This window comes from Schistocerca nitens, chromosome 2 (genome assembly GCF_023898315.1).
Source record: "Schistocerca nitens isolate TAMUIC-IGC-003100 chromosome 2, iqSchNite1.1, whole genome shotgun sequence".
Lineage (NCBI taxonomy): Eukaryota > Metazoa > Arthropoda > Insecta > Orthoptera > Acrididae > Schistocerca > Schistocerca nitens.
In genome coordinates this window covers 262846988-262864483 of record NC_064615.1, presented here as the reverse complement: position 1 = coordinate 262864483, position 17496 = coordinate 262846988, and the positions used below count along the sequence as shown (strand labels likewise).

The following is a 17496-nucleotide window of genomic DNA, read 5'->3' as shown; positions in this document are numbered from 1 at the left end:
CCACTTTTTTTTGTGAAAACCAGGGATCCTAGCTACTGTTGCTTCATTGTTATTATTTTGTTTTTTATGCATCCTAGCAGAAGCTTTTCAGCAGGTGGCAGGGGGGACAAAGAGGGCAGGGGTCAAATAACACGAGGCCTGGCCAGAATGGCCCCACCCGTCTCTCACTGATTTACTTCGTTGTGGCAGTGTTGGAAATACACTCTAAGTCTGTATGTGTGATACCTTAGCTGCTTTTCTGTTAGTTTTTTTCAATTTTTTTCATTTCTATGATATTTTGTAAAAATTATTGTTTCATCTTTTAATATGTCCTATGTCGGAGGCAGGATGCATATCCCTTTTTGTTTAACATCTATTCTAATTTTAAAAAAGTACGGGTCTAAATCCATTAGACAAGAAGACTCCTTCGATTTCACAGTAAAACATCTTGAATTTGGTTGGTCACTCATAAGCTCATGTGAGGTTAAAAAGAAAAAAAAAATAGTTCAAGAAGTAAGGTAAATGATATACCCTTTTTGTAGAACTAAGGCGATATTTGCCTCAGTAACGAAATAAAACACCTCACCTGTGAAGATCGTTGTTAGTGGGTGCCTGAGATCAATTTGAACATGACTGACGCCGGGACTTGAACTCGTCACAGTTGTCTGCTTGGAAGGTTCAAATGGCTCTGAGCACTATGGGACTTAACATCTTAGGTCATAAGTCCCCTATAACTTAGAACTAGTTAAACCTAACTAACCTAAGGACATCACACACATCCATGCCCGAGGTAGGATTCGAACCTGCGACCGTAGCAGTCGCGCGGTTCCGGATTGCGCGCCTAGAACCGCGAGACCACCGCGGCCGGCTGCTTGGAAGGGACAGATGAGAGGGGCTGCTGCATCATCAACAGACTAATCGATCCCTTGTTTTTTCAAAAACAATGTCCAACAATTGCCAAAGAATTTTTTCAAATTGCCCGTTTGTTTTATTCTCCAGTAAGCAGTATGCATGTATGCCAAAAATTCGACTAGGTTGTCGCCGTCCCGTCTGGTGACCGTATAATGCACGTAATTTGCCAATATCCACATCATTGTACTATTCTTAGCCATAGGATAGAAATCTTTATCTGGGTTCGTGATGATAGTGGTCGAGATACTCGCTGGCGAGCTTCTCGATAACAGTGCGAGTTTTTCCCTCACCCATCGCCAGTTGTTTAAGTGTCCGCAGCAGGTGAAACGATGAAGCAAAGTGTCTATTAAACCACACTTAACACATTTGTCAGAGGGATGTAAGCCTATTCTGTGTAATTTGTCATTAGTGGCAATGGTATCATTCACCACCTGGTACCAAGTTGATGCAACATCCCATGTATGAATCTTAAGACTAACGTTCTTCCATAGGGTCTTCCAGTTACAAGATGGATTTTTTGCCTCAATTGTGTTACATTTACCCATCTTAGTCCATTTCTGCGTGACTTCATTCGTTGTCAAATGTGGTTTTCGTAAGATGCTTTCGCCTACATAACTTGTTTCAATGAAAAATTCTCGTACATGTTTCAGCTAGAAGTTTATGTTGCTGATGTCGACGGGCGGGTGCATGTTTCCGGGGCGAACGACGTGGAACAGACTTGCAGTTATGTTTGGGTCGTGACTGTATACTAGGCGCGAAGTTCGTTTTAGAAAAAGGGCGGTGGCTTTTTTATGGATGTCAGTGAGCCCTAACCCGCCATCCGGTCGTGATTTTGTTAGCGTGGCACTGTCGAGTTTAAAGATATTCCCTCTCCACACGAATCTGCTAGCTATTTGCAACATTTTTCTGGCCTGAACTTTAGGTATGGGAAATACTTGTGCCAAGTAGTAAGCTTTGGAGAAAATACATATATTGACAATCTTGATCCTTTCAATCAAGGTCGCAGAGCGCCAGTTGTTTTCAACAATGAGACCATGCATGCAGTTCGTAATTGCTTTCCAGTTTTTCGCCGCCATTTTACGAGGACATTTGTCGACGATGATACCTAGTGACTTAGGATTGTCCACTTTTTGGGCCCAGGGTATGGATACATGTTCAAGACCTCTCAAGTTAACCAGTTTGCATTTTCCTTCGTTGAGTTTAGCTCCACACACCTTACTGTAGTTATCAATTTCCGTTTTAATCGTCTTTATGTCGTTGATACAACGAATAACTGCTGTGACATCATCGGCATAGGTACGGACTGCAAAACGTGCTCTTGATATAGATAGACCCGTTAAAGTGGACTCCAGTTTTCTGAGGACAGGTTCCAGAGAAAAGGCAAAGATCAACATCGAGAGAGGACTTCCCTGTGGGACCCCTCTCTTAAGTGTGATCGGTATTGTCGACTGGCCGTCAACACACAATCGGGTGGTAATGCTTGCGATGACATTGCGGAGTACGGTTACTGCTATGTTATCTAATCCAATGCTTTCCATGATCTGGAGTATGTAACGGTGACTCACACGGTCAAAAGCCTTAGAAAGGTCGACAAACAGTAGGGCACAGTTGATGTTGGTCGCCGCTGTGATCGAGATTACGTCCCTGATTTCAGCAATTGTGGTCATTACGCTTCTACCAGGAATGCAAGACTGATGATTTTTGATGACATGCCGTGCTATCAAGATCAATCTACTGTTTATCGCTCTGGCAATAGTCTTATAATCAAAATTTAACAGCATGATAGGCCGGAAGTTATCAGTTTGCCTGTGGCCTCTTTGTTTTGGTATGAGCACTGTTCTACCTTCTTTCAACTCTTCCGGTATTCTGTGGCCTCGAAAGACTTCATTAATAATTTCCGTAAAGGTGGGTCCAATGACATGCCAAAATTTGTGGTAGAATTCTCTGGGGAGACCATATGGACCAGGGGACTTGTTTGCAGGGGAACCGACAATTAAGTCTAAGACATCTGAAACTGCGAAATCGGCAAGAAATTCATTGTTGTCTTCTGCAGTTAAGTTACTGCTCAAAGTCTGAAGGAAATCAGACGTCAGATTTTCATCAAGTGGATCGTCTGAGTATAATTCACTATAATAGTGATAAAAACCCTGAACAATGTCCTTTCGTGCACGAGATGATCACCGTTTGGGGTAGCTAGTTCGTCAATGAAGGTCCGCACACGATTGGAACGGTGTTTGATGAGATGGTGCAAGGAAGTCATTTCTCTGTCACTAACAGATTTGGTCTTGGCTTTAATTTTTAGGCCGTCTAATTGCCTTCGGTTAATGCTTAACAGCTTCGCTTTGACTCTCTGGATTTGTGCAGCGTAAACGTTGGGGTCATGAGATTTTTCATATAATTCTCTTAAAACGGCATAATAAAATTCTCTTACCTCTTGTTATCCTTCGCTTTCTGATAGCAGTAAGAGATCACACATTGTCGCAGTTTTCTTTTGGCTGGTGTGTCCACCACTCTAGTTTAGTTCGGTGCTTGTTAATGGAGCGGAGAAAAAAATTCCATGTGGCACAAATGACATCTTCGTGCTCCAGGTCTTGAAGATGAGAAGTGTTAAGCATCCACTGCCCTTTGAACCTTTTTGTTGGTTGCTTGTCGAGATTTAAGGTGACAGCATAGGCACAATGGTCAGAGAAGGGAGCTGGAATAACTTCAGTATCAAGAATACGGTTGCTGATGGGAGACGATATATAGATTCGGTCAAGTCGACTATTTGAAGTAGGGGTAAAAAAAGTAAATTTAACCAGGGTAGGATGTAGAATTTCCCACGTATCTTTCAGCCGAATCTTGGTGACGAGTTCGTGAAGTTCATGGCAGTAATTAAAGTGTGGCCTCTGATCCTTCTGATGTACCACGCAGTTAAAATCACCACCTAGCACAATGTTAACGGGGTCCTTACGCAGCAAATAAATGACTTCATCTTTAAAAAAGGCACTTCTCGCTGACTTGTAACTGCTGCCGGAAGGTGCGTACACGTTTACAACTGTGACATCAAAGATTTTGCAGCTAATACCGCGACCAGATTCAAGTTTTCCGACTTCTGTGACGGGGATACCATTACGGACTAGCATGGCCGTGCCTGTATGAAGTTCGTGAGCTACGTTTTCAATGGATTGGAAACCGGGAATATCAAGACTTTTGACTGCCACCTCCTGTAGTAGAATGATGTCTGCTTCAGATTCGTAAACGAATTGCCGCAGCATTGCTACTTTAAGGTCAGATTGCAGTTTGTTAATATTTATGGTTAACAGTTTATAGGCTTGAGACATGTCTACATTAGGCTTAACTTAGACATTAAGGACTGTCAGTGTGTCATACTAACTACATCACAGAAAATATTGAAAAAACCATACGGAACAAAACAGAAAAACAACCTATAGAGGCCTTCCGTCCTAACGCAACGTCACTATGCCGTAAACAAGTATCCATTAATCGTTACTACTGTGGGGGTGGATCTCGCCGACACTTTTGGTTTGACTACCGTCAAGTTCCTCACGCACTATTTCGTACCCGATACTCTTCTGTTTCAAATCTGATTTCCCTTGTTGCGACTGTTGTAATTGCGATGGATTGCGAGAAGCCGCAAGATTAGGCTGCGGTTTGAGTTTGCGTCGTACCGTCGTTTGAGATGCCGATAGTGTTGTCGAGTCATCGGCCTTCTGTGTTGTTGTTTCCGTCCGACCGACACTCGTGAGCTGTTGTTTGGCAACTGCTTTCTCTTGTTTGTTTCCACCAGAGGCTTGTTGTCGTGGTTTGTTGTGAAGGCGATGTTTACCCGCCACTTCCTCATGTTGGTCGCGTTGAGGCGGCTGTTGTGCATCGCCTGTGACACTCAAAGTTGTTGTCAGTTGCTGTTGGTCGGTAGTATCCTCCGGTTCCACATCCGATTTGTTGGTGGCAGGTGGTATTGCAGGCTCGATCTGCATACAATCGGCTTCTACTAAGTCTCTGTCAGCTGAAGGTCGTGGTTTTCTGATTGTGGGGGAGGTGCGAGATAATTCATCTTCTGAATGATCATCGCTTTGATCCAGTGGCCTTTTTTTATTCTGCAAATCACTGTCAGGGGGAACAGATTCGAGATTCGTCGGTGCTACGATAGGTGGAAAATCAGTGACACTGCAAGGAATGTCGAGTGATATTTCCTTAACAACATCATCTCCAGGTTGGACAGGTGTACCGTTTGCCATATCTTCACTGAGTGTCAGTTTGCGACGCTGCATGAGGTTAGTTTTTAATACAAACACACGGCGAGGGCAATCCTGCCGGAAATGACCTGAATCATTACAGACATGACGTGTAGGGATTTGTCCAGTATAAATAATGTGAGCCTTGTGACCTTCAACGGAGATATGTGACGGGATATTAGTCTTTACTTCCATTTCAACCAACCTTATTCCATTAAAGCGCTGGAGTTTATAATGCGGCGACCAGCGTTCATTAATGATTTCTTTAACATCCCCATATTGAGACAGAGCAACCTTAATCTTTTCGTTTTCAAGTTTAATTGGTAAATTCAGAACTCGAACAGTACGATATGTAGTATCAACCCTTTTGATCGAAACCGTACTCTTAGTGCCGTCCCTATGGATAAACTCGACTTGGTTGCCAAACTTATCGCGAATTTTATCAACCATTAAGGGATTGAAGAACTTAACAAACACACAGTAGTTGTCTGAATCAAGCTGGGTAGTATGAACAGAATCCAGATTAATGCCAATTACCTCTGTCAGCCAGTCGTGCACCTCGAGAGCAGACGGTTGAACTCGGCGACTTTCCTTTTCAAAAGAAAAAAACTAGGGTGTTCTTCCTGATGGAGGCAGCCATTTTGTGCAGCACCGGTCGGATTACGGTCAAAACCGAAAATCCGTAGAACGACGAATATCCGAAGACGTAATAATACACAAAACCGGTGTAGAACAGATCTCAATTTAAACACTGAACAGAAAGCAGTACACAAGAAACGGTAAACACTAGCGGAAGCGCTGTATTCACGGAGCGGCGGCTAGTACGTCCGTACGCGACGGCAGCTAGAGACAGAATAACTGAGCTAACGCGCCTCGACAGACGCAGTTGCTCAGCCCTACGCTGGAAACATGTGGCATGAAGCCATACACCATTTCTATGGTCGTCGTGTGTCTGCTTCCCTCGTCTGTATCCTGCTGACGGTCACGAAACAGTAGCTATATTGCGAGCAGGACGGGAAACGGCAATTCGGACAGCTCAAACTTGTCACGATTCGTGTGGAAAAAATTCCGTTACGGTACCGGGAATCGAACCCAGGCGTCCTGGGTGAAAGCCAGGTACCCTAACCACTTTTTTTGTCTTTTTTTATAAAATGGAACTAAAAAAACAAGTGCCACCGCCACTTTTCATCCTATAACAAAAAAAAAAAATCTGCCGGCCGCGGTGGTCTCGCGGTTCTAGGCGCGCAGTCCGGAACCGTGCGACTGCTACGGTCGCAGATTCGAATCCTGCCTCGGGTATGGATGTGTGTGATGTCCTTGGGTTAGTTAGGTTTAAGTAGTTCTAAGTTCTAGGGGACTAATGACCACAGCAGTTGAGTCCCATAGTGCTCAGAGCCATTTGAACCATTTGAACAAAAAAATCTGGGCCACTTCAGGCGTTGGCTCCTGACTAAACCTACCCCAGAGAGCTGCCTATATACCAAGGGAAATATGGGAAATCAAGGTTAGGGCTATCCTTACAAACAAAACAAAATCTTCCTTTTTCTGAATTTTATTTTAATTTTTTTGTTTTATATTTATTTATTTAATTTTATTTTTATTTGTGTGTGTGTGTGTGTGTAATTGATCAGAGGCCTTCTGCGCCCCGCTGGTAATATGTTGAGTCACGTCTTCTCGAAATTGATGTGTTCCGTTCAATTGTTCAGAAATGTTCATTGGTTCAAACAGGAAACCTTCTTCTCTCTTGGCTTAACACATTCCAGCTGCGAGGCGGCTCGTGGAAAGCACTCCCAAGGAAGTTCGAGAAAAATTGTCTGTATTTTGGGTGACGGACAACGACATAATGACGGTCATTGAGGTATGTCCAAAAATCGAGTACAGAGTCTACAGTTTGTCCAAATAAGTAGTGAATGGCATGTCCGCGAATCCAATTCACAGCATTGGTCTTTGTCCGAGGAAAATAGTCATGTTCCGGAAATAATAATGAAAGGGGAGTAATCTGATCCGGAATGTCCCGCGTTAGAAAAGCCACAATACGTCGAACCAAGTGCCAAACCTCCGCCGCCGGTCCGCAAACAAACCGATGTTCATCATTGTCTGGCACTCCACACGTGGAGCATAGAGGTGATTGGGCGAGGTGGATACGATGAAGGCGAAATTGGTTGATTTGCTTACCATTGACAGTTAGGTACCAGACAGATTGAACATTCGTGTCAAGGTAACAGGCGAACACCGCGCGCCATACATGACGCCAGTCAACCTGGGGGAACTTTTGTTTAATCGGGTTAGGTGGACGACCTAATTGGAGGACATTGTATACTGCCTTTGTCTTGAGTAAAAGCTGTCTTGGTAAGGTGAGGCGTAGATAACTGAGTTCCAGAAAGAAGTACCGTATATAATGGAACTGGGCCGGAACATCCGAGATCATCACTGGGGCTGACAGTGAGACCGGCGAGTATGCCGACAGGAGGAGACCAGTGAGGCTCGTTGGGCAACGTGTCCATACCGTCATCTGGGAGCTGATAAATAGGGCGCGAGCTCTATCCGGCACGTGAAACAGACCTATCCCACCTCGTTCACGGGGAAGAGTAAGGGTTGCATAGTTAGCTTTGAACAACATCCCAGAGCTGACGAAAGATGCCATCGCTGCCAACATGCGACGTGCCACAGTAAGCGGGAAAGGTAGAACTTGCGCTACATGGGGAACTCGGGATGCGATATATGTATTGACATATCGAGCTCGTTGGAGAATATCTAGGGATCGAAGGCGATGGTCCATAAGACCTGCTCTGATCATTAAAAGGAGGCGTCGGCAGTTGATGGTGGCTGAACGCCGGAGATCAGATGAAAAATCTATTCCCAAACAACGAATGGTAGCAACGGTGGTGAGAGGTGTAACGCACTCCACGGGAAGTCCCGTGCCAATGAACATAACTTGTGACTTACGTACGTTTAAAGAGCTACCCGACGCCTCACCATAAATCGCTACCCACGTCAAAACAGCTCGAACCTCGTCGGCATTACGTAAACAGATGACTACATCGTCAGCATAGGCCGTGCAACAGAATCGGTAGCGATCTATGGACAACCCTACCAAACGTTGTCTTAGTCCACATAGCAAGGATTCCAAGGAAAAGGCGTACAAAATTGCTGATAGAGGGCAACCTTGACGTACGGATCGACCTATTATTATCGGTGGAGTGAGTCTGCCATTGTACATAATCCTGGATGAGGCACCCCGCAGAAGGCGCATCACTACCGTGATAACGGCGACCGGGAAACCCATATGGTGGAGAACGGCCGTAAGGAACGAATGGTCAACCCTATCAAAAGCTTGACTAAAGTCCAAAGACGCAAGTGCCCCAGAGAGGCGTTGTGCCTGGGTAACGGCGATCATATCCCTGTAGCGGCATAAAGCCGTGCGAATATTATTATCTCCTCCCAAAGATGCTTGGTCTGGCGACACAACATATCGGGCAACGTTTTTAAGTCGTGCTGCCAAAAGGCGAGTGAAGATTTTCATATCACTGTTAAGGAGGGTGAGGGGCCGATAATCACTTATATTGTTGCCACCCTGCGGTTTATGTACAGGAATAATAATTCCTTCCATGAAAGCGTCCGGCACAGGTACTTCCGGAGACATCAGTTCCCGACAGATGGAGGTGAAGGTGGACTCTAACAAATCACGGAAGGTGCGATAAAATTCGAGGGGAAGACCGTCGGGTCCTGGGGAGCGATTGATGGTTCCTGCCCGGATCGCATCGCGGACTTCCTCATCAGTCACCTCCGACATCAAGTCAATCGCCGCATCTCCTGGGATACCACCGAAGTTGAGCTGTGAGACTTCCTCGATCAACTCTGGGGAATGTGGAATTGCGGCGCAGAGCTGCCGGTAGTGGGCGTGAAGCACATTCCCTATTGCAGATTGGGTTACGTAGCGACGCCCTTCTTGATCCGTTAGGACATGAATCAATTTTCGGCGTCGATTTTGTCGTTCTTGGATGATATGGTACATCGACGGATGTTCATGAGGCATGCGATCAGCAGTACGAGATCGTACTATCGCTCCTTCCAAATGCCGTCGCATGAGATTGGAGATTTGGGCCTTAGCTTGGTTCATCCTTGTATGGCGCTCAGGGGAGGCTGGCATGGTGGAGCATTCTCGTAGGATCCTGTAGTAAAAGTCCATAGTGCTCTTCCTCCATGCGACAACATCTTTGCCATACCGGATTAAAGTTTTTCGAAGAGCAGGTTTTGCACACTGGATCCACCAGGATATGGTAGACGGATACGTGGGTCGGCGTCTATTACATGTGATCCAAGTGTCTTCTATTAGAAGTCGACAGTCAGGTGAATTAAGAAGTGCCGTGTTCAGTTTCCATAAAGCACGTCCGTGCCATACTGCCTGTCTTGTGAGAACATCACAGAAGTAAGCCTCATGATCTGGGAAAGCAACAGGCCAGATTTCAGCCTGTCGAGTGTGTTGAATTAGGGATCGCGAGATGTAGATGCGATCCAGTCGGCTAGAGGAGTGCGCAGTGTAGTACGTAAAGCCCAAAAGATCACCGTGAACATGTCTCCACGTGTCGACAAATTGTAGCCGCGTGACGACTGTTTCCAGAGCTGCGCATGGTGAGTGACGCGGTAATAGATCCTGAGGTCGCTGGGTGCAGTTGAAGTCTCCACCCATGACCCAGTCATCGTGTGGTCCCATAAAAAGGGGTGTGACTTCATTCGCGAAGAAGGCATTGCGTTCACGACGGTAGCTGGAGCCCGACGGCACATAAATGTTGACGATGCGTACACCAAAGAGAGTAAGGGCCATACCTCTGCCGCTGGGGAGGTATAGGACATCTTCGGCAGGAAGACCTTCGCGTAAGATGATGGCAATACCAGTACCGGTGTCCGAAGCGGGAGAAAGATGCACCGTGAAGCCATGTGGTGGTGAAAAATCGGCGACATGCACTTCCTGAAAAAGCGCAATATCTATGTCCGCATCATAAATCATATCGCGGAGCAGCGCTAGTTTGTGGGGCGCACGAATGATCGCGAGGTTAATTGTTGCGACACGATAATGCTGGTGTTGGAGTCCAACAGGCACAGGTGGGGCTTCTTCTTCAGGAGCGAGAGGTCGTCGATCTTGCCGATCCGCTGAAGAGGCTGCTATTGTGGAGAGTTTGCGGGCGCGGGCGCAACCGATGGGGGTGTCCCATCATCAGCAGCGTCCACCCCAGTCCCTTCGATCTCCACGTCGTCTGCCCAGGAGACTGATACTGCGGTAGGGCATCGGCTGTGCACGTCATCCACGTGGAGAGGAGACGTAGTTTTCGTCTCATCGGATAGGCTCTGTTCAACGTCGACCTGTGGGGGCGACGGCGTCAGTAAGGAGGGGTGTTCGTTGCCAGTGGTCGCCTGTGGCGGGTCTTTCGCATCAGACTTTTGGTCATCAAAGAGCGGTTTGTCGTCCATCTTCGGGTCTGCATCCCTGGTATCCATCCGTAGAATGGATTCATCAGGGGGTGTACGGCTACGTTTCTTTCTCTTTCGTGTCGACCCTTGTTTTCGAACAGGTCGTTCAGAGTCCGACTGCGGGTGGCTTTCGTCTGACTCCGGACCAGTCTGAAGGAAAGCAGAAGTAGGTACCACTCCCGGATCAACGTCCATCTCAGTAGCATTTTCAGTCACAGTGCTGCGATGATTCGGCAGATCAGGATCTGGCGTCTGGGGCACCTCAGAAGGAATCTCAGGAGCGGTTGCATCTACCTGATCAGACGACGTCAACGGAGCAGGAAGACTCTTTGTAGACGTGCTACCTTCCTGGGCAGCCTTGGCGTATGTGACAGGGATCTGAGTCATCACCGCTGGGGACGCTTCCTCGCCGACCGGCGTCTGGATCAGGCGGCGTCGCATGCAGGCGGATCTGACGTGGCCTTCTTGTCCACAACCCGCACATGATCGGGGTTGGCCGTCGTACATGACAATGGCTCGCACACCGCCAATGGTCAGGTATGATGGAATATGTTTTTTCAGTTCAATTTTGACCTGACGCACACCATTAAGGACATGGTAGGTCGTGAAGGTTTGCCATTTTTCCTCTACGTAACCGATGACGTTACCGTATGGTTGTAACGCAGAGACAACTTCGTCCTTCGGCACTTCAAAAGGTAGTTCAAACACCCTAATCGTGCGTTGACCGTACTCTGCGAGTTCAAGTATTACAGCTCCGACGTGACCATCAGAGTATTTGAACTTAAGTCCATTGGCATGGCGGCGAATAACATCTTCACACACATCGGTGTTTGTCATTTTAATGTGAACGACACTACTCGTGATCGACAAATGGATTCCGATAACGTGGTTAGGATCTAAACGAACTTCTTCACGTATGAACGGTTCAAGTTCATGTGCACGAGGTCGCGCATGTTCAGCTGGGAAGGAAACTTTAAGGGTCGCACGGCGGTAAGCGCTCGACATGTTGGTCACGGTGGACGGACACAAGCCTTAAAGCTACGGCGCGGAAGTAAACAACGCCTGCAGCGGAGCACTGGCCGGCGCGCGGTGCCGTCCGCACGCTGCCACGGCTGAGAGCCGACTGCCACTAGTCCACACCGGATATGGGCGTTTATTCGACGGTTCGGAAGGTCGTTTGGCACATTTCGTGTCGAGTACCGCGTCGGCGCCCTTCTCTCTTTGCGAGCATCTTTGCGCATACTGACTGGCAAGGCGCGCACTTCAAACGTCTCAGAGCAATACTTTTGGCTTCATGCTCTGCTGGGAGAAGAGGAAAAGGGAAGCTGTAAGTAGCAATAACAGGAAGTAAACATTTTCCCGCTGAAGCGTTGAAACGTTGTGGATAATAAACAAGAAATAAGTTGGTGCCCTAGCAACAGCATCACCATCAGTCACAGAAAATTAAATGCCCCGGGTGAGGATCGAACTCACGACCTTAAGACTATGAGACATACGCGCTGCCTACTCCGCTACCGAGGCACGTGTGAACCGATTGTCCTGGAAACTGGGTAAGTACCATACCCAATGTTAGACGTAAAGACACTGTACTTCCTGGATAACGTGTTCTGTTGCTAGACGTGCATTGCCGGCCCAGTTGATTGCGGTGTTGCTGCAGCTTTTGCAAACGATAGGCAGCACTCCTTGTCGTTAACGTTCAGTGCCTCGGAGGCACCTGGACATAGCAAATTGTGAGGCCAGGCCGACGCTAGTCTGTAGAGCATGATGCGAGCGTCCTAGTGGGGACCCGCGAGTGCTGCGTTCTCGGTTCTTCTCAAGGGAATCCAGCTATACATTCATGAGGATCGTGCAGTTGAAGCGCGCAAGCCACACGGCAGCATTATCGCGGGAACAGCAAAACGATGCATCGGCCGGGAATCGAACCCGGGCCGCCCGCGTGGCAGGCGAGCGTTCTACCACTTTTTTTTTTAGAACTACTTTTTTTTTTTAGCTGCAAGCAGGCGTTGATACACTTCATTGGGGACATGTTGAAAATGTGTGCCCCGACTGGGACTCGAACCCGGGATCTCCTGCTTACATGGCAGACGCTCTATCCATCTTTTTTTATTTTTCTTTTTTTCTTTTTATTTTTTTTTTATTTTTTTATTTTTTTATTTTTTTTATAATTTGTATTCAATAATTAAACTAATTTGTTAAAGATAATGTAGGATTGAGAAACTTTCTGAATAATTGGTGGAATAACCAAAGAAAATGAAACAGAAGAAAAAAAAGTGCTAGAGTAGGAATCGAACACAAGACCTCTGGTGTAAGAATCCGAGCCCTAAACACCTTTTTTTTATTTTTTTTCTTATGTGCTATACCAACTTGTTTTTTTTTCCGCTGCCAACATATATATATATATATATATATATATATATATATATATATATATATATATATATATATATATATATATATATATATATATAGACAAAAGGCGTCTTTCAGTTACAACAAACAAAATTAGAAAATTACAGCCGTAGCAACAACAGAACAAGAGTTCCTTCTAAACTATGAAAAGAAATTGAAACTAATAGTGTGATGATAGATAATAACGAAAGAAAAAGGTAACCAAATCCCGCACGCCATTCCATGTGCATGGCCCCTCGGCGTACAGATTCCATGTTCCAAATTGTTACATTTCGCGGCGTGTGGAGCCCCATGTCGGCGGTCATCCTCTGCCCGGTACTCCCCAACTGTGAGGGTGGTTGTCGAAGACACTGCGCAAATAGTTCGCAAATAGCTGTCGGTATCGGGGTGTACACTCAAGTGTGCTATGACTGTCCTGGAGAAATTGCCAGTAATCAAGCACCATCTTCTCATCATCGCGAAAGAGGTAGTATATGGACATGCCTTTAAACCATGTGAGAGCGTGAGTCTTCGCAGGTGGGAAATAAGTATCCTTTGGACAAAGGAGGAGCCGTGGCTCAATTGTGCGAGGCGCGATACGTAGGTAGCAGGCGAGGATCTTCTGCACTAGCAGCCATACCTCTAACGCCGATCCACATGTTAAACGGTGTTCGTCAGTATCCACGAGGTGGCAACGTGGGCAAAGGGGGGAATCCGTCATCCCAATAGCGTGCAGCCGTTGTCGTGTTACAACCTTCCCGTTCACCACCTGGTACCACGGGGCTCGTACCCGCGTGGGGAGGAACGGCTTCTGGACCGCTCTCCACACTGCCGGCCATAGGGTCGTAGGGCTCTTCCTCTCAATCACATTCCGAGGTATGGACCTGAGCAGCAGTCTGTAAACGTCTCTCGCCTTGGGAGTGCGAGTGTTGGGAAGGTCTGGGTGCACGTAACTATATTCAAGAATAAATGCCGAGAGGTGCGAGAGTGAAGGTGTAATGTGCGCAACCGTGACAGGTGGCAGAAGAGACGCCGGCAGCAATTCCTCTAACAGACGTCCCGTAAGGGAAGCATCTTTGTGGGTCCACAATTTCATCATTGTGCACAAGTATAACGCTGTAGATCTTGCTCGTACATTTATAAGTCCCAGTCCGCCATCACGCGGAGGGAGGGTGAGTGTTTCGTAGCGGACTTTGAATAGGTGTCCGGCGGTAAGGTAATATCCAAACGCTGCTTGCAATCTGTGTGCCATCGCTGTCGATATCGGTAGGACCTGGGCCATGTGGATCATCTTAGTCGCCACGTGAAGGTTGAGGTATTCCACCCGCTGTAGGAGGTCCATCCGCCGAAGTAAGTTCCGGCGAACTTCTGTGCGTATGGCCTGTAGTAATCGTGCATAGTTCATTGCAGCCGTGCGGCGCACATCCTGTGTAAATGTTATGCCCAAGAACCGGATCTTGTTAACTAGTGGGAGTGGGGCTAGCGCGTCCTCCTGTAGACCTCTCCCAATCGGCATCGCTGCCGACTTGGCCACATTCATGAGGCTGCCCGCTGCCAATCCATAGCGATTGATCCATTGAATCACCGATCGTACCTCGTCACCAGATCGGACAAGTAATAGAAGGTCATCGGCATATATCCTGCAGTGAAAGGTGTGATCCCTCAATGACATTCCCAAGAGCCTGTTTTTCAACCCTCCGACAAGTGGTTCGAGTGCGATCGCGTAAAGGATCATGGAGAGTGGGCATCCTTGGCGAACTGACCGTCGGATCGGAAAGGGACCCGCAATCCGTCCATTCACCAGTACACGGGATGCTGCTCCACGGAAAAGGCGCTGAAAGATGTCGAGAAAGTCAGGCGGGAAGCCCATGCGGGCCATAACGGACAGAAGGAACTTGTGATGAACTCTGTCGAAGGCGTGGTCGAAATCAATGGAGATCAGAGCAGCTCGAAGGCGACAGCATGTGGCGATGGCTACTAAATCCCTGCATTCGCTGGTTGCCGTTTGCATGTTGGTCACTCCGCCCTGTGTCGTTTGCTCCATTGAGAGGAGTAGGGGCAGAACCTGCTTTATGCGGCTGGCGAGTAGTCGGGCGAAGATTTTGTAGTCCGAGTTGAGCATTGTAATGGGCCTGTAGTCCTCGACCGTCCGACCTCTGGAAGGCTTGTGTATCGGTATAAGGAGACCTTCCACGAATGCAGGTGGCACGTGGGAACCGGGGGTCATCAGTTCTTGGTACATGCTGATCCATCGGGGCATCATTAGATCGCGGAAAGTCCGATAAAACTCGAGCGGCAGTCTGTCTGGCCCGGGAGATTTGTTGAGTGCTCCCTTGTTAAGCGCGTCCTCGATGTCGTCCCGTGTAATTCCACCTAACAGCGTCGCCGCTGCTGCATTGTCGAGGGTGTGCGACACGTGCTGCAGTATGTCGTGATCGTCCGCTTCCTCTTCCGCTGTATTCACCTCGTCGTAAAACTGGCGATAGTGATCTGCAAAGGCTTCTGTAACCGCGGCCTGAGTCAGTACGACCCTACCACCTGGCAATACGAGGTCCGTGATCAACTGCTGTCGGCGTCGGCGGCTGTCGAGCACGATGTGATGCATAGACGGGTTTTCACCTTCCGCTCGGTCGTGACGTCGCGATCGCACGACGACCCCCTCCAAACGTTTCCTCGTAAGAGACAATATTTGACCTTTAATTCGGCGGCTTTCCATTTGTCGGTTTTTAGATGGTGGTTGGCCGTCGAGTTCGCGAAGCATCGTGTAATAAAAGTCCAATGTGTGACGATGCCAAGCTGCGATATCTTTACCGAATTGAGTTAGCACACGCCGAAACGCTGGTTTTGCACAGTCCACCCACCATGCTAGAGTCGAAGGATATCGGGGAAGACGACGTTCGCAATCCAGCCATGTGTTGGCGATAATTCGACGGCATTCCGGGTCTTGAAGATGTGCCACATTCAGCTTCCAGGGTCCTCGGCTGCGCCATATTCGCTGCTGTTGTAGAGTGAGTGTGCATATGAAAGCGCTATGATCGGAGAAGGCAAGCGGCCAACGTTCGGCGTCCAATACTCCCGGCGCTAGAGCTCGTGAGACATAAATGCGGTCTAGGCGACTGGCCGAGTGACTAGTAAGGTATGTCGGCCCGGGACGGTCACCGTGCACTGTCTCCCACGTGTCAGTGAGAAGCAGATCACGAACCAGGAGCCGAAGTTCTTGACAAGTCGAGAAGTGTGGGACTTGGTCTTTGGGGTGGAGCACACAGTTAAAGTCGCCGCCGAAGATATATTGATCGTAGCGGCTGATGAAGAGGGGGGCGATATCCTCCGAGTAGAACAGCGATCGTTCGCGGCGTTGGTCAGTTCCTGATGGAGCGTAGATGTTAATGATGCGTGTGCCCAGTGCTGTGATCGCCAGCCCCCTTCCTGACGGAAGGTAAGTCACTTCTTCGATGGCAATTCCGTCGCGCACTAGTATTGCCGTACCGCTGCCATTCCGGTCCGCCGGTGACATATGTGTCACGTAACCGTAGAAAACGGGGAGGGCCGCTATATACACTTATTGCAACAGGGCAATGTCAACATCCGAAGAACGAAGCATCTCACGCAGCAACTGGATCTTCACTGCCGTTCGTATCGTGTTGAGGTTAAGCGTGGCGATACGATATGCTTGTTGCCGAACCGCAGGTGTTAAGTTATCCATTAAGACTGGAATTGCCTATGGCGCTTCTGACTCTATTGACACCTCCGCATCCCCACAAACCTCACCTGCCGTCCTTTCTAGAGAGCCGGCGCCAATGGCGTGGGCCCTGTTGGCGTAACTTGCATGGTTCCGTCGTCGTCGCGGTCATCCGCCCACGTCGTGGAACTCAATGCAAGATCTGCTTCCCTAGCGTCCTCAGGACTCGGCATGGGTGCTTGCACTCCAGAAGGTGGTGTGCAGCATCTGTCCTGCATATCGGCATCCGATGTTGCCACTGTAGGTATATGTGGTTTGTCCTCAGTTCCGTTCGGTGGTGCCACACTGCAGCAAATGGCGGCTGCCTCTGTGGTAGCGTCGTCATTGAAGGTGGAGTCTTCGTCCTCTGGAGGCTGCGTCGCATCCCGTTCGGAAGTTGCTCTACGCCTCCGCTTCCGTCGCTTCGGGGAGCGTTGCTTCCTGGAGTGTCCTTCTGTGTCAGACGACGGCAAAGATTCCCGACGTTCCGGCACAAAGGCAGCTGTACGCACAATAAGCGAGTCTACGGCCATGCTATCGTCATGTATGTTGTTATCCGTCGACGGGGGCGGCGGCATCGGAAGTGAATCCGTAGCTTGTGGAACGGGTGTGTCGTCATCGTCCTGTTTTGGAGGATGGAGCCGCGACCCAACAGTGGATGTCGGCTGTCGTGGTGAAGTGGTAGCTGTCGTGAGGGCTGCTGCATAAGTCACGGAAAGCAGCGTCGGCTGCGATGGCGGGTCTGCGTCAGCCGGCGGCAGTTGCGTGATTCGACGTTGGAGACATTCAGAT

At 48.2% G+C, this 17496-nt stretch overlaps 1 protein-coding gene across 1 annotated transcript in view; it reads right to left on the bottom strand.

Annotated features, from left to right (window-relative positions):
- Nucleotides 1–17496, bottom strand: part of LOC126234972 (polycystic kidney disease protein 1-like 3) — a 37001-nt gene that overhangs the window by 5942 nt on the left and 13563 nt on the right. The window contains exon 2 of the mRNA XM_049943711.1: nt 4632–4865. Coding sequence (XP_049799668.1) covers nt 4632–4865 — 234 coding nt within the window. The remainder of the gene's footprint in view (nt 1–4631; nt 4866–17496) is intronic.